This window comes from Colias croceus, chromosome 16, assembly GCF_905220415.1.
Source record: "Colias croceus chromosome 16, ilColCroc2.1".
In the NCBI taxonomy this organism is placed as follows: Eukaryota; Metazoa; Arthropoda; class Insecta; order Lepidoptera; family Pieridae; genus Colias; species Colias croceus.
Window position 1 is genome coordinate 8,870,971 of NC_059552.1, and position 27,283 is coordinate 8,898,253.

The 27,283-nt window shown below is 37.7% G+C and overlaps 1 protein-coding gene across 2 annotated transcripts; it reads right to left on the minus strand.

The window, feature by feature from the left end:
* Window positions 1–1,878: 1,878 nt before the first annotated feature.
* On the minus strand, window positions 1,879–27,210 carry LOC123698415 (zinc finger protein 569-like). 2 transcript variants are annotated; one of them, XM_045645029.1, is made up of 13 exons: window positions 26,692–27,208; window positions 26,404–26,538; window positions 25,162–25,458; window positions 24,559–24,717; window positions 24,055–24,192; window positions 23,139–23,266; window positions 22,644–22,718; window positions 19,830–19,962; window positions 18,453–18,583; window positions 17,893–18,022; window positions 17,322–17,441; window positions 3,906–4,103; window positions 1,879–2,111 (listed from the first exon to the last, which is right to left on the minus strand). In XM_045645029.1, exons 1-13 carry the CDS (start codon window positions 26,797–26,799, stop codon window positions 1,944–1,946), a joined length of 1,920 nt encoding a protein of 639 aa, XP_045500985.1. In that variant the 5' UTR covers window positions 26,800–27,208; the 3' UTR covers window positions 1,879–1,943. The 2 variants fall into 2 exon arrangements, with proteins under 2 accessions (XP_045500985.1, XP_045500986.1); XM_045645030.1 differs by lacking the exons at window positions 17,893–18,022; window positions 18,453–18,583 and having other exon boundaries at window positions 26,692–27,210.
* Window positions 27,211–27,283: the final 73 nt, after the last annotated feature.

Here is a 27,283-nt window from a genome sequence, read left to right on the forward strand (position 1 = left end):
TTCGACACCATCCCGCATCGAACAAAAAAAGAATCACGTAAATCGGTTTAGAAACCTCGGAGTAATCGGTGTACATACATTAAAAAAAAAAATATACCGGCCGAATTGATAACCTCCTCCTTTTTTTTGAAGTCGGATAAAAAGTGCAAAGTAATAACTTTTCATCGGTAAGTAGCTAGATAATAATTTTTAAAACTTGGTTCGAGCAAAATTTTTGGCGGCGCCATTTTGCGTCATTTGTCATCACTTTTGTTATTTAATAAATGGCATTTTTTTTTTAATTTATTTATTGATATATAAAAATCTTTGCTTTTACAAATTTTCGCCAAACTGTAGAGCAGTTTGTTGGCGATGCGCTCCTATTACTAATATTACAAACCGCTTTAAATACATACATATTACATAGTATAAAACAAAGTCTACAAAGTATAAAACAAAGTCTACATAGTATAAAACAAAGTCTACATAGTATAAAACAAAGTCACGTTCTCTGTATGCCTAAGTCTCCAAAACCAAGCAACGGACCTCGGTGCAGTCTCTCTTCAATAGTTAGAGTGATTCAAGAGGAAGGTTTTAGTACAATATATTATAATCTATATTCTACTAGGTTTCAGCCAACGCGGGCGAAGCCGCGGGCGGAAAGCTAGTACTAGATATTTGACAAAATGTATTTTTTTAATTTAGTCTTTACAGAGCCTATCTTTAATTCATTATCATTTGGTAGGTATGAAAGATGTTTAGAATTTAGATAGGTAGTAACAAGAAGCTTACATCTAATATACTGGAGATTTCGGTATGTATGAACATTTACGTGTACCTAACAAGAAAATATTGCCCAGTTGTTGTTTTTTTATCTCTTTCACACCTAACTTTGTATTGCCACTGTTAATACGAAGTTTTCCCAAGGCTACTATGTATGCTGTAATATTCTGTGCAAAAGGTTAGTTTTTGTACATGAGTTTGTTGATAAATTGCCAACAACGTCATTCAGAAGCATTGTTGGATGAGACAATTATTATTTATGCTAAATAAAATAAGTATCTGAACCAATTATTAAAAAGCAATACTCCATGATTATGGGTAGTCACCATAATAAAATTGTAGCAACTCTCGTCTCTCACTTTGTCAATATGGCATGTGTGCATACTGTGCATAGCATGTGTGTCAAAAAATTGCGTCGCTTCGAATATTTAAGTCAAGGTACTTAGTAACTTGATAGCATACTTGATAGTATTATTTATAAATTTAAATTTCAATAGTGGAAAATAATAATTTTACACATTTAGAAAATATTGTACTGTGGATATTATTTGAAAAAAAAAACGTTAAATCATGAAAATAAATTACCTACGTATTATTTTTTTTTTGTTACATTGATTGGTTTTAATTGAAAAGTTTTTAATTGCTAAGTTTATTAATAATAATTTATTTACTTATTAGATTAATTATATATCTGATACTGTGGTTCTTTTGTGATCAAAATATAAATGGGTTCTTTCTGTAATATTGGGAATCACAGTTTAAAGCTATCAAAATGTAGGCTTACGCTAAGTCAGCTGAATTAATGTTTTATTTCAATTTACTTGAAAAAAAAAAAAATCTTTTGTAAAATCGAGACTAAAAAATAAAAGTATGCACTCTAGTACGTACTAGCTTTTCACAAGGGAGAGAAGTTATAACACAAAACCACATTTTATTTTATTTTTTGTTTTTATTTTTCGGTGGTCTTCCTGCGGTCACCGTGCAGCTTGCAGCTGTTTGACTGCGCGAATGTTTATTTCTATTGTAGGGAGGATGGGATAGAATAAAACTACCCTCATTTTTTATAACATCGTTAGCTCTAGCTTATCAAATGGAGGAAAAAGAACACAAACCACATAAAAACCATAAATTTATTTTGAGAAAATAAAAATTTTTCCGATTTTATTTTAACTTTTTCAAAATCAGAATATATTAGTTTCGGTGGTCTTCCTGCGGTCGCGTCGCGCCCTGCTGAGGTAGGGCGAGGGCTGCTTGAGGTGCACCGTGCGCACGTGCATCTTGCAGCTGTTCGACTGCGTGAACGCCTTGCCGCACACCTCGCACTTGTAGGGCTTGTCGCCCGTGTGGCTCTAAGGGAAATTGTTATATAATTATAAATATGTTATGCTACTTTCCTAAGTAACATTATAAAGACGAAATTTACTCCGTCTGGTTTTGTGTTTCTTCTTCACACTTAAACATTTAACCTATTTGGTTGAAAGGAGATGGTCCAAAAATGTATGGACCAAAAACCCAGAGTCGATTTAGACAAATTGGGTATCAATGGCTTTATTATATTGCACAATTTACCCCACCGAAAAATTAATGCCCATATCCATGGGGTATGAGAGTTATAGGCTAACAAAGTATATATGGAAAAATCATGAGTAACTTGTTATTTTTACCATTTTTTACAACAGCAGTATACTATTAATCCATCCATCAGCCAAAGGACGTCCACTGCTGGACATTGGCCTCCCCCAAGGTTTTCCACTGCGATCGGTCCTGTGCCACCCGCATCCAGCGGCTTTTTTTTTCCGTTGGGGCAGAAAGGTCCTCGAATGGCGGCCGCGAATCGGAGAACGTAGTGTTGGTAGGCCCCCCACAAGGTGGACCGACGATCTGGTGAAGTTCGCGGGTAGCCGCTGGATACGGGTGGCACAGGACCGATCGCGGTGGAAAACCTTGGGGGAGGCCTATGTCCAGCAGTGGACGTCCTTCGGCTGATGGATGGTTTAATAGTATACTGCTGTTGTAAAAACTGGTAAAAATAACAAGTTACTCATGATTTTTTCATATATACTTTGTTAGCCTATAACTCTCATACCCCATGGATATGGGCATTAATTTTTCGGTGGGGTAAATTGTGTAATATAATAAAGCCATTGATACCCAATTTGTCTAAATCGACTCTGGGTTTTTTTTGGACCGTCACCTTTGGTACAAATATAGTTTGTGACTTGAGAAAGGACATAGGATAGATCGTATCCCGGAAATCGAGAACGGGAACTATGGTTTTTATTAACATGTGCATAGGTGGAAAGCTGGCAAACGATTGGCTGGCATTTATTCGCTGCGTGTTGCGTGCACAGTTGCCAGCAAGTGCGCGAATGATTGTTTGGCATATTGCTGCATACAGACGCTCCGAGTGTACTGTGTTACTGATTTTGTCAGATAAAATCAGTCAATAAGGATATTGACCGACGCCCTTAGTCTTGACTAATTTAACCGGTCAATAAGGATATTGACTGGTTCAGGGTTTTGACTGCAACATATATGTTAGCGCGTTTAATTTAACGATAAAATTATATTTTAAAAGTAAATCAATTGAACTTAATTAATTATTTTAATAATAATCAAATGCATAAAAGTATTAATAATCATTTAATTATCAAATAATAATAATATTACATGTCATATTAAAAATAACGATCAAAACAACACAATAACACCTGCACTGACTCACACCACTCGAATAGTTGTTTTGATCGTCCTATAAATAACGGTCGTCTGCAGTTGCGAGTCATTCTTGTCTTGACTTTGGTCGAGTAAAGATGTCTAAGAAATATTACATGAGTATTACATTACGTAATATAACCACGCTCTAACTTTGACGACGCGGTTGGCGCAGTGATAAAGTAACTGCCTACTGAGCCGACGGTCCCGGGTTCGATCCCCGGTCAGGGCAAATATTTGTGTGATGAACTCAATTATTTGTTCTTGGGTCTGGGTGTAATTATCTATATATGTATTTATAATATTATATTTATCGTCGCCTAGTACCCACAACACAAGCCTTAATTGAGCTTACTGTGGGACTAGGTCGATTTGTGTAATAATGTCCTATAATATTTATTTATTTATTCTAACTTAAACAAACTCACTCGCGAGTGCCGGTCGAGCGCCCCCTTGCACTTGAACGCCTTGCCGCACGCGCAGCACACGTGCGGGCGCTGTTCCGAGTGCACGCGGCTGTGCGTCTGCAGGTTGGCGCGGTTGTGGAACGCCTTGCCGCACTCACTGCACTTGAACGCCTTCACCGCGGAGTGTGTGCGCTTGTGGTACACGAGGAACGCGTTGCTCTGACCATTTTTAATGAAAACTCTATAAATGTATGCCTTTTTTGAGAAAAAGACGGGTTGCACTCCGGGAGTGCCAACAGAAGTGAAAACTTGATTATTAACGTTGAGCATGTTTGATATTTTGCAATGGTATCCGTTTTACGCTTTTTCGATCAGGTCACGTGTCTTGACGCGAGTTTAAGATTTTATACCCATTACAGAAAAAATACCTCAACGCCGCTAAAGAAGTTTTCACTTCAAAAAATAAAAACAAAAAAAAGTAACGTAGATATAAAAGACGAAATAATACTAATAAATAAATTCAGGACAATTTTTCACACACGTCACGATCTGATCCCATACTTAGTTTTCGCTTGTGTTATGGAAACCGGATGACCGATAAACATACATATTTAATTTTAAATAAATAATTATATAGATAACAGAGCAAACATCCAAGTTCATCATACAAATATTTGTCCCGGGTGGGAATCGAACCCACGACCTCTGTCTTGGAAGGCAGGGCCCCTACCAACCGAGCCAACCGGTCAGTCAAAATAAAACAACAACGAAACAATTTGCATTCAAAGTATCATGTTTTCTTATTTTATAGATTTTCACGAGGCTTCTGACTAAGTGAACTAATTGTTGCTTTACAAAATTAATGTAATAGACACAAATTTATCTGCGGCTTTTACCTCGGAACGTTTATTATGCATGTTTGAAATTATTTTCAATATACTTAAGCAAAACAATGAAAAATTCACTAAGCATTTCTCATAATCCACACTACAGGTGTCTCTCAAGGATCGCTCTTCGGACCAATATTATATTATATAGTCTTTATATACCGTATGATAAAACAGTCTAACTAAAATAATAAAACGGGTAAATCACATAACTTTTTTTTTTGTTAATAGCAGGCAAACGAGCAGACGGGTCACCTGATGTTAAGTGAACATCGCCGCCCAATTGCACCCACAATACCAGGGGTATGGCGAGTGTGTTGCCGGCCTTTAAGGTAGGTGTACGCTCTTTTCTTAAAGGTCCCCAAATCGTAACTCATTGGAAACACTGCCCGCGGGAGCAGATTCCAAATTTCCGTAGCACGCGGCAAAAAGCTTCTTTTAAAGCGAACTGTTGTTGATCGCCAGATGGTATGGATGGAATTTGAGCTTGTGACGTGCTGTACGGTGGTGGAATTCAGCCGCAGGCAGTGTTCCAAACAGTTCTTCAGAGCACTCCCCATGATAAATGCGGTAGAAGACGCATAAGGAGGCGACTTCTCTACGCAGTGCTAAAGAATCAAGCCGATCGGTTAGACTTGGCTCGCCAACGAGGCGCACAGCTCTCCGTTGGATTCGGTCAAATGGAAGGAGATACTGTTGAGGTGCACCGGCCTAGAGATGGGAGCAGTATTCCATATGCGGCCTGACTTGCGCCTTATAAAGGTTAAGGCGATGGCTCGGAGTGAAATACTGCCCCGCTCTACAGAGTACTCCTAATTTCTGGGAAGCTAACTTAGCTTTTCCTTCCAGATGACAGGAGAACTGCACATCACTCGTGATTTCGAGACCAAGAATTCCGATACTGGCTGTGGCTTTTAGGGGAGTACTTTGAAAAATGGGAGTCGCGATAAAGGGATTCTTCTTAGCGGTAAATGCGCAGACTTGTGTCTTATTGGGGTTAAATTGGACCAGGTTAATTCTACCCAATTCGAGACTTCATCTAAGGAAGTTTCGATTTCGGACACAAGGTCGTTCCGGCACTCAATGACGCGATCCCGAGAAATATTGCTTCGGCCGGCATAAACTGCATCACACGTACTGTCATCTGCATAGCAAAGAATGCTGCTAACGCGCAGCAAATCATTGATATGCAGAAGAAACAGTGTGGGAGATAGAACGCAGCCTTGAGGTACACCAGCATTCACGAGCTTAGGTTCGGAGCATGAATCGTCGACCACGACTTTCATACTACTGTTACGGGAGGTGAAATAAACCTCTTTTTAAAAAAAGATTTTATTATTAAAACTTAGTTTAAACACAATAATTGCTTTTAGAGAAATTAATACACTTATATAGATTCGCCGGCAACCGTACTCTTAGGATGTTGGAAGTAGACTGAGGTGGAATGGAATGGATAAGCGACGCGTAGGGATCATGGCGGAAAAGGAATGTGCTGACGGGATAGTTAGAGGGATGGCTGTATGCATTAATGCATACAGTCTTGGGATGTAACACCTCCCGGGGGTAGTCCAAACTACGGGGTTAAGCTACGTAGTTTGGATTTGGAGCGGAGCTAAAGGAAAGATATGAAATTAATAATTAATTCTGGTGCTAGGTCCGGATTTAGATAAAGGGGTTGAACTCTCTAATGAAACGGATTTTCTCGGAGGGGTGTCTTGGATATTTGGTGTTGGAATATTTTCAGGTTCGGGCGGTTTGTGAAGGAGACGAGGACAGTTACCGGTTTTGAAGTATAAAGCTAATTTATAAAATAGAAATACAATTATTATACTTATTACTAGAACTAAAATTATAGAATAATGGGTCTCATATTTAATTATTTGATGTTGGTTAATGATTTCGTCTATGTCGTCCGAAATTGTTTCAAATTTACGTTTTGATTTTACTGTGAAGATGTCCAAATTTATATCCTTTAAGTGCATAGGAGGCTCATTATTCCTTTCCGTTTTAAATTTACTTATATTATTACAGCATGAGTCATTAATTATATTGAAGTCGGAATTAGCAAACGTTACATTTAAAAACATGTCTTTGAACTTAGGTATAAGCCGAATATTTTTATTATGGGCTACACAGTCATTTGGGATATTCAGGATACCCGTTCCTGAAATGGTTATTATTACATTATTTCTATTGCGGCACTCTACAAACAATTTATCTTTTGGGGATTGCACGTAAATCCAGTTATAATTAGAAATAGGTTCCCAAATTGTTATATTTCCGAATATAAAATCTGTGTGACACTGGACTGGTAGGGCGCTTACAACATTTGTTAATAGTTCACTTTCACACCGAGGATTTGAAGTTGCTGAGTATACATTCGTGACGTCACATATGAGCTCATTTGGGTTTATAACAGTACAATATTTGATAGAATCTAATGTACAGTATAATGAATTGTCAGTGGTTATTGCGATGTACTTAATATTAGGAATTACATAACTAAAAGAATTCGGTTTATCTCCATTATGCGGAGTAGGTAAGGCTAAACAGTGGAATAATCTATAATCTTGTATGGCGACTAACGGAATTCGTAATACAAAAATGATCTTATTGTTAGAACTATAGCAAATGACTTTAGAGATGTTTAATAACAAGTGTATATTATTTAATTCTATGCTTAAAGGTAACTTACGATCTACGGGTATGTGTCTATAGTTATCGACAAGCTCTTGGTACAGTTGCGTGGGAGTTAATATAGCCGGGTGTAAAATGTTTTGTGTACTGAATAGAATAGCATTTGTTATATCTTCTAATCGGAATGATATCGTCAGCATTGCTGCTTCGAGACGAGCCAATATGTTATCAATTTTTGATTTAATATTTAAGTTAATTGAGAGATTTGAGAAATTTTGAAATTGAGAAGAGAGTTTGTCGATAGCTTCCGCGAGACTGGCCTCATTACTTTTTATATCGTATAATGTTGAATTAAATTTAGAAAAGGTCGAAGATGTGATTAAAATATTTTCTTTAAGTAATGAGCTCAGTTTTTTCTCGTTATTCTGTACAGCTTGTATGGCGTTATCATATTTTAATGCATCATTTTCGTCTAAAGTGCCAAATATTGTTTTGGAGAGTGTGCCAATACCAGCAAACCAAGCCCCTCGTTTGAACTTATTGCTGATCACATGAGAAAAAGAAGAATACTCTGATACTATGTCATTATATCGGGTTTTGAGAGGTTCTAGTATGTAACTACATTCGGTGTTATTAGGATAATGAGCCTGGATCTTGTAACATATGAAACGTAGTGTGCTTAAAAATAAGTTAATATTTTCTATATGCGGATTTATATAAGATATATCTAAAGGGGTTACTACATCTAAATAGCCTACGTTAATATTTAATTTCCCAATCGGGTCAAAATAGAGTCCTGCGCTACGGGTGATTGGATGAACAAATTCTTGTTGATACCGATCTGGAGTTGAACTGTAAGTAATAAGATGGAAGGTAAGTACGACTAACTAAAGGTAAGTACTATATAAGTATTATATTACTAAGATAATAAGAAAACTTAACTAAGGTAAGTTATTGAATTTTATTTATAACTACACTTATTTCTAACACTAATCATTATTTTCCTTTACAGGTTTACGTCAACATCGGCAGGCTTCACTTCATCAAAATGGTGGGTAACGTGACGCCGGTTGATTAATAGCGTGAGAGTGCTATTTCCATTTACACGGATTATTTTGTATGGGCCCTTCCACACTGGAGAAAGGGCTTTCCTGGATCTTAAGTGATTTTTAAGATATACATAGTTCCCACTTTTATAGTTAGCTGACCGAGTGCGAGTATCGTAATAGACTTTAGATTGTTGTTTTGATTTCCTAATTAAGCCTAATGCTTTATCTCGGGAATGTTTAAGGCGACTTTGTAGCATACGCACATATTCTGGATAGGTAGCTCCTGAAACTTCTTCATAAATAGAACTAGGGATCACAGGCTTATGTCCGAACATTAACTCGTATGGAGTATAATTAGTTGTTGAATGTACGGACGTGTTGTAAGTAAGCATTGCGGTATATACATATCTAGGCCAATTAGATTGTTCAGGGTCAACAAAAGATCGTAAATATTCCTTGAGAGTGGAGTGGCTTCGCTCCAGAGCACCTTGTGTTTGCGGATGATATGGTGAGGACCATAGGTTTTTAATTTTTAAGAACTTACAAGTTTCCTTGAATAATTCTGAGGTGAAATTTGTTCCTTGATCGGTTAGAATTGTTTTAGGTATACCAAATATGGAAATATAATGAAGTAAGCACTCGCTGGTTTCTTCAGCCGTGGTACTACGTATAGGATATGCTGATGAGAATTTAGTGAGGTCATCTTGGATAGTAAGGATATATTTGAGCTTCGCCGGTCCTGATTCAGGCAAAGGTCCGACGATATCTAACGAAATTCTTTGACATGGTTCCGTCGAAGTACTAGTAATTTGCATTGGAGCACGATTTATCTGTCTTAAGGCTTTATTTATCTGACATTGTGGACATTTCTTAACATAGGATTCCATATCACTACGCATGTTCTTCCAAAAGAACATTTCTTGGATACGTTTTAACATTCTAGTGATACCGAGGTGTCCCGCGATTGGGATGTTATGATTTTCTCTAAGAATTTTGGGAATTTCGGAAAGAGTAGGGTATATGATCTTATCTCGGTACACATGTATAGTTATGCCTGAATTATGAAATAGGAACATTAACATATTATAGATTTTAACGAATTGATGAGTGTCAAATGGATTTCTAAATTCTGTAATAGCTATATCTGGAGTGACGTTAGTATCAAGATTTATAACTAATTCGTCCCGTAGGGATTTAAGACTGTTGTATATATCTACATACGAAGATTTGTCAAAATGGTGAACCTTAAAGAATAATAAATAATAAGTGACATTATTATGGTCAAATGAAATGAATGAATTTAAGGTTCTTTCCTTATTAATGATTTCTGTACTATCAGGTAAACTATCGAGGACACCTTGAATAAATGGATTAGATTCATCGAGATCTATAGAGGTTGGAAGAATTATAATTTTACATTTTGTTTTATTAATATCTTCATTGTATTCCAAAATTTTGGTATTAAATACTCTATCGTTTTTAGACATTATCTTTAAGAAAGCGGGATAATCATCATCAGGTAAGTTTAATTCCAGGGGAGAGGCTGGAGTTGGATTCGTGACAACGCGCTCATCAGAGGGTTGTCCAGGTAAGTTTTGCGTTTCAGGTTGGAGAGACGGTGCGGGTGTATCAACAGGATTGGGTACGAGCTCCGGTGAGACATTATTTTCATCATGAGGAGGTAATGAAGGTAGGTGGATTTCGTCAGGATTAAAAGAGGGTGGACTTATGAGCAAGTCCATTAGATCTTGATCTAATGCCGGGGGTGCTTCCGCATTCGGATTGGCAACTAATGGATTTTCTGGCTGTACAGGGTTCACGGGATATCTAGATAGGGCGTCAGCGTTTACATTGAATTTGCCTTTCTTATACTGGATTTCATACTCAAACTCCTCAAGTTTGAGTCGCCAACGAACTAGACGGGAACCCGGATCTTTACAATTAAAAAGCCATTGTAGTGGCTTATGGTCGGTAATAATTGTAAATCGATGACCATAGATATATGGTCTGAAGGTCTTGGTCCCGAATACAATGGCCAAACATTCTTTTTCGGTGACGCTATAATTGCACTCAGCTTTGTTTAAGCTGCGTGAAGCGAAGGCAATTGGGCGGTCTTGTCCAATTGGGCCTTGAGATAAGATAGCGGAAATAGCGAAATTTGAAGCGTCACACGTTAATAGGAATGGCCGTGAAAAATCTGGATAAGCTAAAATAGGGGCATTCACGAGTTTATCTTTCAAGGATTCGAAAGCTAGGATTTGTTCGTTTTCCCATTTGAAAGGAACGTCCTTCTTGAGAAGGCTAGTGAGAGGTTTCGCTAATTTTGCGAAATGAGGGATGAAACGACGATAATAAGATACTAAGCCTAGAAATGATTTGATGTCCTTCGGATTTTTCGGTGTGGGAAATTCTGTCACGGATTTGGTTTTATCTGGATTAGGTTTAACACCATCTTCCCCAATCACATGTCCTAGGTATGTGACTTCTTTTCGTAAGAATTGACACTTATCGGGCTGGAGTTTTAAATTAAAGGACCTGAGCCTGTCGAATACAGTTCGGAGGTTATTGATATGCGTTGCTAAGTCATAGGAGTAAGTGACGATATCGTCGAGATAGACGAAACAACGGCTGCCCTGCAGTCCAGAGAGGCAGTTATTCATTAGCCTTTGGAAAGTGGCTGGGGCGTTTTTCAGCCCGAAAGGCATTCGATTAAATTGGAAATGTCCTTGAGGGACGGAAAATGCTGTTTTCTGAGCATCTGAAGGAGACATAAGAATTTGATGGAAACCAGAGCACAAATCAAGGGTAGAAAAATATTTACTTTTACCTAATTGATCAAGAATTTCATTGATTTGTGGGATTGGATAAGTTTCACCGATTGTTATATCGTTTAGCTTTCGATAATCAATTACAACTCTCCATTGTGGCTGACCTTGAGAATTTGCCTTTTTAGGCACCACCCATATGGGTGAACTCCATGGAGAACAAGACGGTTCAATAATATTTTGAGTTAACATTTTCTGTATTTGCGTTTCTACTTCCTTTTTATGACACTCAGGAAAACGATACGATTTAGTATGAATTGGAACGTCAGTACTAGTTTGAATCTTATGTTCTATAGCTGTAGTATTAGTTAGCTTATCATCTGGAAGATGGAAAATATCTGCATACTGAGAACAAAGTTCTGTGAGAGAATTATATTCTTCGTCATTTAAATGATCTAATTTCAAGGATTTAATTATTTCCGGAATTCGTTTAGATACATTATGATAGTTATTATTTATCTGAAATGCAGTTAGATTTAAAGGAGCTATATCGAGATTTAAATTAGACTTCAACGTTATAGGAGATTCTGAAATGTTAGCAACCGTCAGGTTAACGCGATTATTTTCTTTAACTTTGACTATGCAATTGGAAATTAGTAGATTTTCAGAAAGGTGCTGGTCTACAATCACACCTTCATTAAGATTGGCATTGCGGACTGAACATTCTATCACGGTTTCGGTCCGAGCAGGAATAATAAAATAAGGATCAACAAAATGCAATTTGATGTCTAAATTACCTATTCTTAAGGTGTCATGAATATAGTCAATTTTACAGCCAAAAGCTGTTAAGAAATCTGTACCTATTATTCCGTCATACGGTAGATTTATTTGCTTTATAACATGGAATTTAAATTTTACAGATTTGTTATGAGCTAGTTTAAGACCGAGTAAGAAGTGACCTTCCGTCAACGTTGGTTCATCGCCAGGGTCAATGCCCTTGAGTTTAATCGGTTCCTTAGTTAAATTAGGATATTTAGTAATACTAGACTGCTTGATAAGACAGATAGCGGAACCGGAATCTACTAATAAGGACAATGGAATATCGGAAACTGGAGACTCTAATAAAACATGCGGTAATAACCTTTTGGATGTATCTAAATTGATTTCATAAACTTCGCGATCGACACCTTTGGTTACTATAGGTGTCGATAACGTTGGGACTTGTGGATTTAGGAGTTGAGATTGGTTATTCTTCCGGTTAACCTTGGAATTTGAAAGGTGGCTTGTCAACCCTGATGTAGTAAGGTCGTCGGTTTGGGGCTGGCTACCCTGTTGATTGACCTTGGATTTCGAAGGATTGGCTGTCAAGCCGGATTTGATAAGGCCGTCAGTTTGGGGCTGGTTACCCTGTTGCATGACCTTGGATTTCGAAGGGTTGGCTGTCAAGCCGAATTTGATAAGGCCGTCAGTTTGGGGCTGGTTACCCTGTTGCATGACCTTGGATTTCGAAGGGTTGGCTGTCAAGCCGAATTTGATAAGGCCGTCAGTTTGGGGCTGGTTACCCTGTCGCATGACCTTGGATTTTGAAATAGGATTTGTGTCGACTTTGGATACTTGTCTCGTGCGACACTGAGGCGAGACCCTTATTCGTTTAAAGGATCTGGTGATGAGTCATCATAACCATTGGATGCGTCAATTTCGTCCTGGCCTACAGGATCGGATTGTGCTACATATGTTACTCTGGGTGAAGGTTGGTGCTGTGCTCTGAATCGATTATTATTGAATTCGCGTCTTTTGCATTGCGAGATATCATGACCAGGGATTTTACAATAACGACATATAGGATGAGAATTCTGTGGCGGACTGTTAAATCTAGTTCCGCGGAATGGATTAGGAGGAGGACCATTTTGAGGTCTGACCGACCTTGACTTATTGTCGTTATTATGATTATTAGGTTTTTGATCACCTTGAGGGCGTTTATAAAGCGTCTGCTGAATACGTTCTTCCGAGATTGCGAGGTTCACTGCCTCGTTAAGATTTTTGGGTGATCTACATCTAACGATGTTGGAAATTCTGGGGTGTAACCCCATTAAGAAGTGATGGAGGGCTAAATCCTCCATCGCTGCTGTTCGACCCGGAAGTTCTTTAGCCTTCGTAGTGGATAATGATATCTCGGTAAGGAGTTGAGAAAGATTAGTCTCGACCCGCAATGCATACTGACTAACGGTTTCCTGTGAACCCTGCCTGCTTTCTTGCAGCTCAGTTAAAAGATGAGAATAATGTTTACGTTGACTGAACTGCGTTTTTAAGAATTCTTTTAATTGTTCCCATGTCCCGAATTCTTTAATGGAACAAGCTACTTCCGCTCTACCGCTTAGTTGACTTAAAATATATTTGAATAAAATAGGTTTCTGCTTATCAGATGCATATTCATATGCGTTATTGCAGTTCACGATAAATGAATTTAAAGTTTCCCTATTCCCATCATAGGGCTTAATGAATTTAAAAAGAATATTAATATCTAGTTCAGCCATAGCTAATGCGGCTGCGGCTTGTCTGGTAATTCGTGGTGAGCCCACGGGAGATTTTACAGATTCACTATCGCTAGGAATTTCTTCCGGAACGGGAATGAACAATTTACTATCGTCAGCGCGCGATTTTGACATAATATTTTAAGTTTAATATTTTATATTTAAAAAATGAGGGGAAACAATTTTAATTTAAATAAAACTGTACAAAATAACGGCATATAGAACAATCATAAATTATACACGGGCTCTTAAGCTATGTTGATAATACAGACACTGATAACGACTTACAATGTTGCATGAACGGCGACGATGAGCAATGCGACGATAAACATCCGGTACATTGTCTACGTTTGTCTTGTGTTTTGACTTCGTATTTCGGGACGCTCTCAGGGCGCGACGCTGCTCCACGGACAGGAACGGGCAGGAACGGGCAGGTGTCCAATTTCAGGACACGCGCAGGTATACTGAGTGCCTGTAGCACTCCGACGCAGGGAGAAAATCACGTCGATGGTTATTTAATATATCACTTTACGCACTTGAAACCTTCCGGTTTAGCACTTATGCACCTTGGATTTTCACACTTTATTCACCCTTTACACTTAATAGTTTCCGGACTGAACAAAACGCGGAATACGGAATGAGCCTAAAGGTTGCCTGGCACTGGAATTTCCGTATCCCACCGCTGCCACCAAAAATGTTACGGGAGGTGAAATAAACCTCTTTTTAAAAAAAGATTTTATTATTAAAACTTAGTTTAAACACAATAATTGCTTTTAGAGAAATTAATACACTTATATAGATTCGCCGGCAACCGTACTCTTAGGATGTTGGAAGTAGACTGAGGTGGAATGGAATGGATAAGCGACGCGTAGGGATCATGGCGGAAAAGGAATGTGCTGACGGGATAGTTAGAGGGATGGCTGTATGCATTAATGCATACAGTCTTGGGATGTAACACTACGCTCAGTGAGAAAACTGGCGACCCATCGGCAAAATTTCTCGGGAAGCCCATAGGAAAAAGCTTCGAAAGAAGCGCTTTGTGCCAGACCCGATCAAAGGCTTTCGCTATGTCCAAACTGACCACCAATGCTTCACCCTTGCTCTCTATCGCCTCCGCCCAACGATGTGTTAAATATACTAGAAGATCACCAGCCGATCGTCCGTGACGGAATCCATACTGACGGTCACAGATCAGCTGGTGCTCCTCCAGATATTTCAGCAACTGGCGATTGATAATGGTTTCCATTATCTTGGAGAGCAAAGAAGTGATAGCTATGAGTCGATAATTGGACGGGTCCGAGCGATCGCCCTTTTTCGGGATCGGATGCACTAAAGCCGTCTTCCATGAGTTGTAGAGTAGGAGTACCGGAAAAGTCGCGTCAGAACCGGAGCCAACTCAGGTGCGCACATCTTAGCACAATGGGAGGAATACCGTCAGGGCCACTTGACTTATGGACGTCCAGGGAAAGGAGTGCTTTACGCACTGCTCTCTGACTAAAAAGAATGTCAGGCATGGATGCTTCACATCGTGGGATGGTAGGTGGCAAGAACCCTGTGTCGTCCAACGTTGAATTAGCAGCAAAAAGAGAGCCAAGAAGGTCGGCTTTCTCTTTTGCCGTGTGGGCCAATGACAGAGTTCAATTCTCTTTTCAGTGTACGGGCGTTTGGATCACTAGACGCGAGTGCATTGGCCCAGGCCTGGAAGCAATCTTGTTTACGGCGCGATGCCGATTTGCAAGAGCGACCAAACCAAGGCTGGGACTTGCCACCCACGGGAACAACAGAGTTCGGAACAAAGAGCTCCATTCCCTGAAGCACCACGTCGGCGACAGAGTCAGCACACGCACTAGGATCATTCGCGGAGAAACAAACTCGGCTCCAGGGATACGATGAGAAGAAAGTACGCATCCCATCCCAATCTGCCGACTTATAGTGCCAAACGCGACGGTGGCCTGCACGTGGAGGCCGAGGTAAGCGCAAGATTGGCACTGAACTCCGGACTAGGCAGTGGTCGGAAGAGCCCATAGGAGCATCGACATTTACCTGGTAGCCGGTATTTTCCGGGTGGGAAGTCAGCAGAAGGTCCAACAAAGAAGGCGTATGATCCTCAATGTCTGGAATTCGCGTGGGCGATGATACCAATTGCGTGAGGTTATAGGCAAGAGCGAAGTCGTGTACAGATCTACCCGCGTAGTCGGTTGTTCGTGACTTGAGAAATTCAGCATGATGAGCATTGAAGTCACCAAGGACAACGATTTCTGCAGCAGGAGTCTGATTAAACACGGTGTCAACCGACGACTGAATGTGCTCAAAGAGTCGGTCCGATTCGTAATTTCCGCTATGGGACCTATAAAGGCACGCATAGATGCGCGGGTGGTCGTCGCATTCTACACGTAGCCAAAGGATGGAAAGGTAACCTTCAAGATGACCAAGGCGACGAAAGCAGATATCTTCCTGGATATATGCGCATACACCAGCGCGGGGTAAAAAATTGTGCTCCAGGCTGAAGCCAGGGTAACTAAGGTATGATGCATCAGACGGTGAAGATATCTGAGTTTCGGTTAGAAACAGTAAGGCCGGCTTCGCCGTTTCGAGGTGGTAATGCACGGCGTTTATATTAGAGTGAATACCCCTGATATTGCAGAAGTTAACGCGGAGCGTGGAAAGGGGTGCGCTGGTCTTTCTGCTCTTTTTGCCTGGTAGGGAAGTAACGAGCGGTATTTTGCCCTCACCAGAATACGTAGGGCGGCCTGAACAAGATTGCTCAGGGAGGGATTCTCCAGCATCGATGGAGCTGGTACCCTCCTGGGGTAAATTTCTGTTTAAAACCGCTGCCATGATACTTAAAGGGAGGGGGGGGGGATGGGCTTCCGGGTGCCTCACTTACCCAATGCGAAACGCAAATTTATGCTTCGCGCCGGTTTCCTGTGAGGTAGTGGTCCTGCCCCGGACGAACTACAGCCCGTTCGTGCTACATACAGAGACTGTATGCAGCTGTAGTTCTACCACTCTAAACTAATCGCCAGAGCCTCGTTTGTAGACCAGCAGGGTGCACCACGAGCAGGTGAGGTTGGCTTTGGCCAATAGGTGTTATATGGCCATGACACCCATAACTTACTTACCCATAACTTACATACTTACAAGGAAATTGAAAAAACTAACTAATGTATTAATTTAGTAAAATTGCATAATTATTTTTTTTATATTAATTGATTTTACATTTATAAGTTACCGATTTTAACCGCGATTTATTCTTTATATTATTTATTCTTACGTTTCATTTCATTGTAGAATAAAAGTGAGTTAATAATAATTTAACCGTTTAAAAAAAAAGACGGGTTGCACTCCGGGAGTGCCGGCAGAAGTGAAAACTTGATTATTAACTTTCAGCATGTTTGATATTTTGGAATGGTATCCGTCTTACGCATGGAATATAAGGGCTAAAAAAAAAAGTCCGTCTTACGCTTTTTCGATCAGGCCACGTGTCCTGACGCGAGTTTAAGATTTTATACCCAACGCCGCTAAAGTCTTTTTCACTTCAAAAATTTAAAATAATAATAACACTTACCCTAAAGCCCTTTCCACACTCGTCACAAATATTATTCCTCTCTACGGGATAATCTTTATCTGGATGGTATTTCCTGAAGTGGCCCCAGTACGCACCCGCGTTAGCTATCTCTTCTGAGCACTGAAATGGATGAACAGTTTTCGGTGAAACAAGTTGAGTTGAAATGCGAAAGTTTGTGAGGATGTGAATGTGTGTGTTTGTTACTCTTTCACGCAAATACTACTGAAGCGATTACAATGAAATTAAGCACACATATAGAGGGTAACTTGGATTAACACATAGGATAGGTTTTATACCGGAAATCTCACGGGAACGGAAACTATGAGGCTTTTTCTTTGAATTAGTTTCTATTGACGTGATAACGTCTTTAAAATCGTTTTAGTCGGGTGACATGTTCAGAAACTTGTGTCACACCAAAACCTCACGAGCGCGATCCCAGGTATAACGAGAGAGAGACGGACCGATCTCCCGTCTCATCTCGAGCGCTGCCACCAATAAGACGTTATCACGTAAACATCTCGATCGTAAACCTACTTTACAAACAACCAATTTTTAAGCTAGTTTAACATACATGCGGACAATTAATCGGCCAAGTGCGAGTGTCGCTCTTGTTGTTGTACTTGCGCGAGTGAGCGCAGCGCACGTGTGCACGCTTCTCTTCCTCCGTTTTGAACGACTCACCGCAATGGCGACAGCCGTTCCTGGAAAATGTTGGAAGATAATTTTTTTTTCATAAAAATAAATAATTATTTGTAAAAAAACATTTACATTCGCAAATTGGTGTGCTTGAAAATGTATTCGTATTTTTTGCCAGTGAATGTAAGATTTCGATATTTTCTTTGTTTTCTGATATTTTGTAAATATAAGTAATAAAAAAGGGGCGTGTGCGCCGAGCACACGTGTCAGAAGTGAAACTTCTTTCAAGCAAGATTCAAATAAATGGCCTTACTCCATGACGTGACGGTATTGCCATGAAATTTTACGCTCAACAAAATTAAAGTTTCACTTCAATAACAAAATTGCACAAATAAATGATATTTTTTTTGGGGATAACATTTGTATTAGAGCCATATCGATAAAAACGGATTAAAAAGATGAATAAATAAATAATATAGACATAAATAATCTCACTTATTCTCAGATTCCTGGGTGTGCCGTTTCGCTGTGACCATGTGTCGCTTGAACGCTTCCACGGAAAAGAATTTGACGTCACACGCCTCACAAAATGGCGCTTCTTTGTCATCCACATTACTGGCCGGCATCTGTTATGATATTTATTAATGCTACTTAAGATTTAAATATACAAATAGCTTTCCGCCAGCTGCTTCGCATAGTCAAAGTAAAACCCACATAGTTCCCGTTCCCATGGGATTTCCGGGATAAAACGTATCCTTTGTCCTTCTTCAGGTCTCAAGGTATCTTAATACTAAATTTGAAGTAAATCCAAGCAGTAGTTTTTGAGATAAGCCCGGACATACATACAGACAAACAGACAAAAACTCTAAAAAGTATATTTTTGGCTTCGGTATTGATTGTAGAAAACTCCCCAAGTATTATTTTAAAAAATATTTAATGTACAGATTTGACTTTCCAACGATTTTATTATATGAATAGATAATAAAAAACTGATTTGTAGAAAAATTATGGATGGCTATTAAAAAGTGTGTTTTAGACTGAAATAACGTCTAAGGTGATAACGATGACGTCATTGGTATTTGTGTTTTGTATTGTACATATAATGATGACGTCACACCTCACCTTGAACCCCTTGTGTATCATAGTCTTGTGCATGGTGAGGCCGAGCTTCGACACGAACGAATAGCCGCAAAAGCCGCAAATGTTTTTTACTTATAAATTCTATATCTGAACGTTATCTATGATCGTGATGAACAATATGTTAAGATTCTCTAATATAAAATATTACAGTATCTTAAGGTATCCGGTATCAGCGTTCTGACCATCATTTTTCTTTTTGTCATTGCGTACTAAGATCCCTGTAGAACCGCCATCCTTTTACAAATGACCCGAAACTTTGTGTCAGTGTTTCGGGTCATTTGTAATAAAAACCAATGATACTTTAAGTAAAAATGTTGTTAACTTTTGGTTATTAGCACTCCGGAAATGACATGTCGAAATATGGCTAATTAGCCACATTTTACTTTAGTGTGTCAATGACATGTCGAAATATGGCTAATTAGCCACATTTTACTTCAGTGTGTCAATGACATGTCGAAATATGGCTAATTAGCCACATTTTACTTTAGTATGTCAATGACATGTCGAAATATGGCTAATTAGGCACATTTTACTTCAATTGTGTCTTTTTCGCAGACGCTAGATAAATCGTTCCATTCCTCTGTGACGTGTCATATCATGTGTGCGTTAGTGTGCCGTTTTTAAAGATCAAAATGTTGTGTTGGCAACCTAGCTACACTTTTTTACGTGTTATAACGTACATATGTTAACGTTATCTATGGTTATCGTAGCAATGATGACGTCACAACCCACCTTCAAACCTTTGTGCATCATGGACCTGTGCATGTTGAGTCCGATCTGCGAAACAAACGAATAGCCGCAGAAGCCGCAAATGTAGTCCGACGGGTGCTTGATGCGCACGTGCGATAGGTACGACGTCCATTTTCTGTATGCGGGTAATAAAACGAAAGAAAATACAGTACTCCAAAATTAATAATGCGCATGCAAATCTTCGCTAATTGTCGTATTTCCGAAAACACTCGAATCATTGAATCGTAAGAGCCCTAAACAATGCACTTGCATTTTACACCTTGTTCAAAAGAATTAGAAGTCAATTCACGGTCAAACATAATCAAAAACAAATCGGGCGGTAGGTGACGGTAGCCTGTCAGTCAAAAAACTCGAAAATCCGTCAGTCGTCTTTATATGTATATTGGTGGTGACTACACATGTTCTCTCTGTGTGGAATTATATAGAGCTGCTATTACATACCCTTCTTGGTTTTGTTTTTAATGGTGAATTGAATTAATCGATGAAATGATTTACACAGGTGATGGCAGTAGGGAAAGTGAAAAATGAAAATGAAGAAGAGCATAATGAAAGTTCCGATGTATCTAAAATGTCAGAAATAAAGATAATCCCTGATTTTGATTGTTTTTATTTTAAGCTATTGCATAGCTTCTATCGCGGGCCTTGAGCGCGGGGCCCGAATCGAGAAATTCCGTAACGAAAAAACCTCACGCTCCCCACTCCGACGGGCTCGGAGGTGTGGCTTGAAGGCATGCTATGCAATAGCTTTACCGCGGCAGTCCCCGAGTGCCACACGTCTTTATTTTTTTGTAATTGTCATAATATTGAAAAATGATCAGTACTGTAAATACTTTTGAACTGAGATTTTAGTGATTAACCTGTGTTTGAAAACCATATTTTATACAATATACATTTTGTGTTATTTTAACCTTCTTTTCTTCCATCATTACACCAGCTTCAGTAAGACACTTTAAAAGTACTTTACAATTTCCAAGTAAATCAATCCAACAAAGATATATTCGCATTCGTGGGGTTGTCCTCGCTATTTACTTACAAGGACTTATCGAAACAAAATCGTTACTTACAAATAAATATTAATCTCTTTTAGTACAAAACACATAATTTGACTAAATTATGCATGAAGAAAATGCATTTAACCACTCTAAATACATATCTTCGGACGCTCCGGGAATATGACAGTTGCCGAACAGTGACGAAGATTTCTATGCGCATTATTACTTTTGGAGTACTGTACATTTAATCACAAATACAACATTCTAGCTTAAAACTAATACACTTTAAGAACAATAACTTTGACTGACCGGTTGGCTCGGTTGGTAGTGACCCTGCTTTCCAAACCAGAGGTCGTGGGTTCGATTCCCACCCGGTTCAAATATTTGTGTGACGAACATAGACGTTTGAATGAATGAATGAATGAATGAATGAATGAAAAATACTTTATTGTACACTATAAAGAATACATTTTATGAACTTAAAAATATAATATAACAATGTACAGTAGGCGGCCTTATCGCTGGCAGCGATCTCTACCAGGCAACCCAGAAAAGACGAGGAAAATAAATGAGTCAATAACATGGTGGTGCAAAATAAATAAAAGTGCCAGAATAATAAGTTTAATATGTATATACTATACCTACATATTATATGCAGCTTACATTATAATATACATACATACACAAATAATAAAAAAGAAAAATATATAACTATATACATATTAGATAATATATAAGAATACATACTTAAATATATACGAGCATACATACATACATATATATAATATTACATACATACATATTTTTTAAGCATATGTTATAAATAAATCGACAGAGTTAACACCTAGCCTGTGACAGAGATAAATAATGGTTTTTAACTTTCTTTTTGAAAATAAAAATCGATTGAGCTCGTTTTATTTCTTCGGGTAAAGAATTCCATAGGTTAATAACGGTGACAGTGTAGGAGGAATGGAAGAAGTTGGAACGGTGAGAAGGAATACTTAAGATTAAAAGGTTGGAGGAACGGAGAGTGAGGGAATGCTCGTTTGCTGTGTCTGGGTGTTAATTATCTATTTAAGTATTTTTTTTAAATTTATATATGTATTGTTTATCAGCCATCTGGTTTCCATAACACAAGCGCATGCTTAGTATGGGATCAGATCGTGCCGTGTGTGAAAATTGTCCTGAAATATTTATTTATTTATTGAATTCTCGAGTCGCGAGTTTAACTTCAACCACCGCTGTTTTTTATGGGTTTTTAACGGTTTGACCAATAAAATTTTGTATGCATAACGGGTAGGTCTGAGAATTGGACAAAAGCTACAACTCTAAGTGATAAGTGATAGGCACGGTCTTATCGCTAAGCAATCTCTTCTAGGTAACTTGGTGGCGGATATGTGAATAGATAAAAATATATAGGTAGTTAAAAATTTACATTTTCGGCTAAAATATTCATTGACATACGATAAATAATGACTGAAAATCGGTTATTTTTACGTCGCCATAAAATGTAAGAGCTGTGTTTTATACAGATTCATTAGAATTAGCACCTTATTTCGTTGCAGTAATGTTCAAAGTCTAATTTACTACTCACTAGAAAACCCTGCCTGATACACGCGTAAGCAGAGTTTTGCTTCGGACATTTATTATTTCGACGAAACTTATATTGGCAGAGCTTACTTTTTAATAGTGTACTTTTTACAAAATATAAATTATAATATCACAGTACCACATAAAGCAAACGAAGTCAGGTGCATCTACTAGTAAAATAACATCTATCTACAAAATATCAAAACATACTCACGACGACATCTCCTCACAGTATGGACACTTGTACATAACGCCTTGGTGCCAGCAAAGGTGTTGCTTGGCTTGAGTCCTATAAACACAATATATGTGGGAATAGCACATATATACACATTTTTATAGTAGATATTAGAACTCCATTTAATTAAAATAATATTAAAACTCACATACAAAAATAGTTTTTGAAGTAGACATTTTAATAATAGAGATAAGAGTTAATCTTATCTCGATTTTAATACAATAAGAGTCATTTATGATGAAATAAAGCTTAACATCTTATTTATGTACATTTTTAATATTTCCGAACACGATTAAAAAATTTTTTTGCTAATCTCAGGAACTACTTGTTCGATTTGAAAAATTCTTTCGGTGTTAGATAGCCCATTTATTAAGGAGGGCTATAATATATCATCATGATAAGACCAACAGAACCACCAATGAAGAATGTTTCAAAATCGGAGGTTTAGTTATAAATATAGATTATTCTACTCACACGTGTTTAGATACATATGGGCAGTATTTGCACATAAACCTCTTCGCATGTATGGAAAGATGTTTATTGAGAACACTTGTCAATTTAAAACGAATCTTGCATATGTTACATTCCAGGCTGCCTGATGTCTGGAAAGTTGCTTTTTTTATATATTAATGTAACACTTCGTTTTATTTTCTTTATTTAGCCATACGTTACATACGTAATTGTATAAGTGTGTTGAAATAGAAATAGAAATAGAAAGCGTTTTATTTGCCACCATGTAAAAACATATATCTTAGTACTTAATATAACACACAAAACAGAAAAAAAAATTGGTTGTCTGTAAAGTCGGTTTACGGACGTTAGTAATTGAACGTGACAACGTCCGATTGTGCTTCTCTGTCGGTCGTTCCGCGCTCTCGCTTGCACTTCAAGCCTTACATGGAACGCCTCAGAGCGAGGTAACGCCGCATGAGTCATGTTTTTTTGTGCGTGCAGCCGGCGCTATCGAATTATAAGACGTTGTCACGTCAAAAAATTATTTAAAAATTGGACACAGTGGAGACCACGTGACTGTACAGATGCAATATTGGTTTTTCAAATTCAAAAAATAATCAATAATTCATGTTATCATTCTGTTTTCAATGACAACAAATATTCCAATAATATTTTAGACTAATTTAAACCAATATCATGAAATTAGTACAGTTTTTATGAGTAGATTATAAAGATTACAAACAATCTTTCTAACCCATATTAGAATTTTTGTTTCAAACACATCTCAGGAACCACTGGTCCGATTTGAAAAATTATTTCGGTGTTTAATAGCCCATTTATCGAGGAAGGCTATAGGCTATATATCATTACGCTAAGACCAACAGGAGCGGAGGCACGCGGGTGAAACCGCGAAGCGCAGCTAGTTTAAGATATGTACCTTATCATGTTTCTGCATATGATGTTGCCATGTCTGTGTATCTATAAAGCCTTTAAAACAGAGCTCACATTTGAATGCAGAATTTTTATAATTGAGAGTCTCTCGCCGTTTTTGGATTTCTTCCAATTGTTCCTCTTGCTGAAATTTTTTAAAAACTTTGAGACAAAATAATAAAAACACATGTTCCAAAACATATTATTAATATGGACTTTATCTCAATCACTTTATCGAAGAAACAGCATTATTTAGCCGTGGCAAACTTCTTTCCAAACTGGGGCAAAAAGCAGGTTCAAATAAATCCGGCCTCGTTATCAAATTTATTCTTTTCTTTTAAAATGTCTGAATCTATATATACTAATATTATAAAGCTGAAGAGTTTGCTTGTTTGTGGAAGTTTGAGGAAGGCTATATTATATCATCACACTAAGTACAACAGGAGCGAGCAATGCACACCTAGTTTAAAATAAATGATAAGTAATAAACAATATTTCAAATATTATTTACCGTCAAATTGACCACCGTAACATATGTTTCCAGTTTGATGTTGTCCATGAACCCGTTGGTGTGATTCGTGAACGTTTTTAGTATGTCTTTGTGTTGAGACACTACTTTTGGTTGCGGTGCCTTTCTGGGTTTCCTTGTTTTCAAGGGTTTGGGCGGTTTCTGAAAGCATAAAATTAGCTTTAGCGCGAGTATATGCTTTTAGAAATTGGACTTTTGAACGAACAAAGTGATTTAACAGTAACGTCTTATTTTTCCCGCGACCACGCTCGCTGTAAGGTGTTTGACACGTCAGGTTAAATAATATATAACGAACAAAACACACCGGAAAGAAGTTAGCGCAGAATGTTAATTTCCTTAAATTATTAATTTCTCAAAAAATTGCTCCCGATTTGCTCTAATGCGCCTATAATTTGTTGCAAAGGAGAGTACTTCAGAGAACCAATAACATTTAGCAGCCAATTTCAGTCAATTTATTTATATTTATAGTCAGACAGACATATATTTAGAGACAGTTCAGCCGAAGTAAATATTCTGTTCAAACCAAATTCGGCAGATCACGAAAAATTGGTATGTCAGTACATATATTCTTGTGTAATAACTTACCTCATCCACAATATTTTCCTCTTTTATTACTTCCTCCATGTTCACCTCTATTTCCTCCAAATTCCTTTTCATTTTCTCACTCTTATGCATGGATAATGTTTCGTCATCACTCAGCCAATCATTGTCAGCGTTCATTGGAAAGGAAAAATCACAATCTAGTAATTCTTCTGACTCCTCCTTGATTGTCTCTTCATCATCTTCATTTATAATTTTAATTTCCACTAAATTCTGAATACTTAAATTCGAATTTAGGCAGTAGGATTTTTTGTCCAACCGCCTAATGTCTTGTTCTAAAACCTGGAAGGATAATATAAGATACATTTCAGTTTAAATTGGTACAGCAATAGAATAATTATTCCTAATATGTTTTATTACATACTCAAACTAATTATATGATAGGGCATTTATTTATAAGCTTCAGTCTGTGGTGTTGCTTCAATGATAGAATGAGTAATCTTCTATATAAAAACAAGTCGTCGGGTTTTCCAATGCATGAACCAATTTCCACGGTTTTGCATTCATTGGAAAGGTCTCGGGCTCCATGAGGTTTATAGCAAAGAAAAGGAGTCTCTGGTGGCGAAACGGAGTTCGCCGGGTTTGCTAGTCTTTATTATATTATTATTAAATAATTAAATAAAAGTTTCAATGATATTATCTCATTCTTGCCACTGAAAGGAATTTGATGAAACGGTGGCATGGCAAAGAGAGGTGGCAGAGTTATAGCTAGACTGGATTAAAATCTAAAATAATTATTAATTTAATTATTTATGATAAGGTACCTTATAGCTGAAGATACAATTTACAAAATGAATAAATAATATGATATGCCAAAGGTACACCAATAGGTAACTAGTGAAATAAGATATGTATGTGAATAAAGACTAGTATAAGAATTTTACAAATGATATTAAAGAGAAAAGATTTTAATTTTTTGAAGGTAAGCATTGATCACACCCAATAAGCATTTATAATTAATAAAGGAAGTGTTTTAACTATCTTCAAATTCATAATAAATTAAAACCAATTTAATTAAGCTTTTTACAAAGTTCTTAATTTTTTTCTTTCCTTAATATATTTTATATTACAAGCATTCTTTCTGCGGCTTGACCACACTTCCTCAAACTACTTTATGTATTATTATTAAACTGCATCAAAATCTGTTACATAGTTTTAAAGATATGAGCATACAAAGGGATGTCGACATTGTTTTATACTATGTAGTTATAGAACATTAATTCAGACCTTTCCATTGCTCTGTAAGATCCCCTGCAATATAGCCTGAACCCTCAGGCTCCTCTGTCTAAATGAATAGAACTTGTCTAACATTGCTTTGCACACATAGCAAGCGAACATAGGAAGCTCCAGGGATGTTAGTGGCTGTAATTAAAAAAAGTACTTATTTTACATTGTTGTTTATTTATATACATACACTTGCGTTAGATTTACGAATCATAATCTGTAATTTGTATTTTTTAACGATGAGATATTTATAAATAACATAAAAATAAAATAATTTTGTTTGCAACTTACATCTGTTCCCGTCAATATTCTATAATATCGTTCCAGTGAATTAGAGCGCAAATTAGAAAGGGTTACATCCATTTCTAAGCACATTACACAAGCTCGAACGTTTTCCATATTGGAAGTATTATATACAAAAGAAATACAACTTATTATTTTATTTTTAATTACTCTTCATATTCATAGGTTGGCGGCATAAACACTGTAGACTTGTAAGACCTTAGATCTGCATAGGTGCAAGTCGGTCTTGCAAACTTTTAAATAAGAAACATCGCGCCTGTTAAAATCAAGGGCCAATTGTGCAACAATAAAAATAAGCAGTGCAGAGTGCTCTTTATTTTCCCATCTACTTTATCAGAAATACATGCCGATTACCTATATAAAAATAAAAGTAATGAGAACGTCTACTTTTGCAGAGGACGCCACAGAGCAAGTATTATGGAGATTGGATGGAGCCTGGAGTACCCGTATATATTATATTACTCTATTGCCTGGAGGACGCCAAATCTCCCCTGAGTATAGGTCAAGCTTAGAGCGTTTTCACATTGTCCGGTCCGATATCGGATATCGGGCGCCGATAGCCGATATCCGATATCGGAGG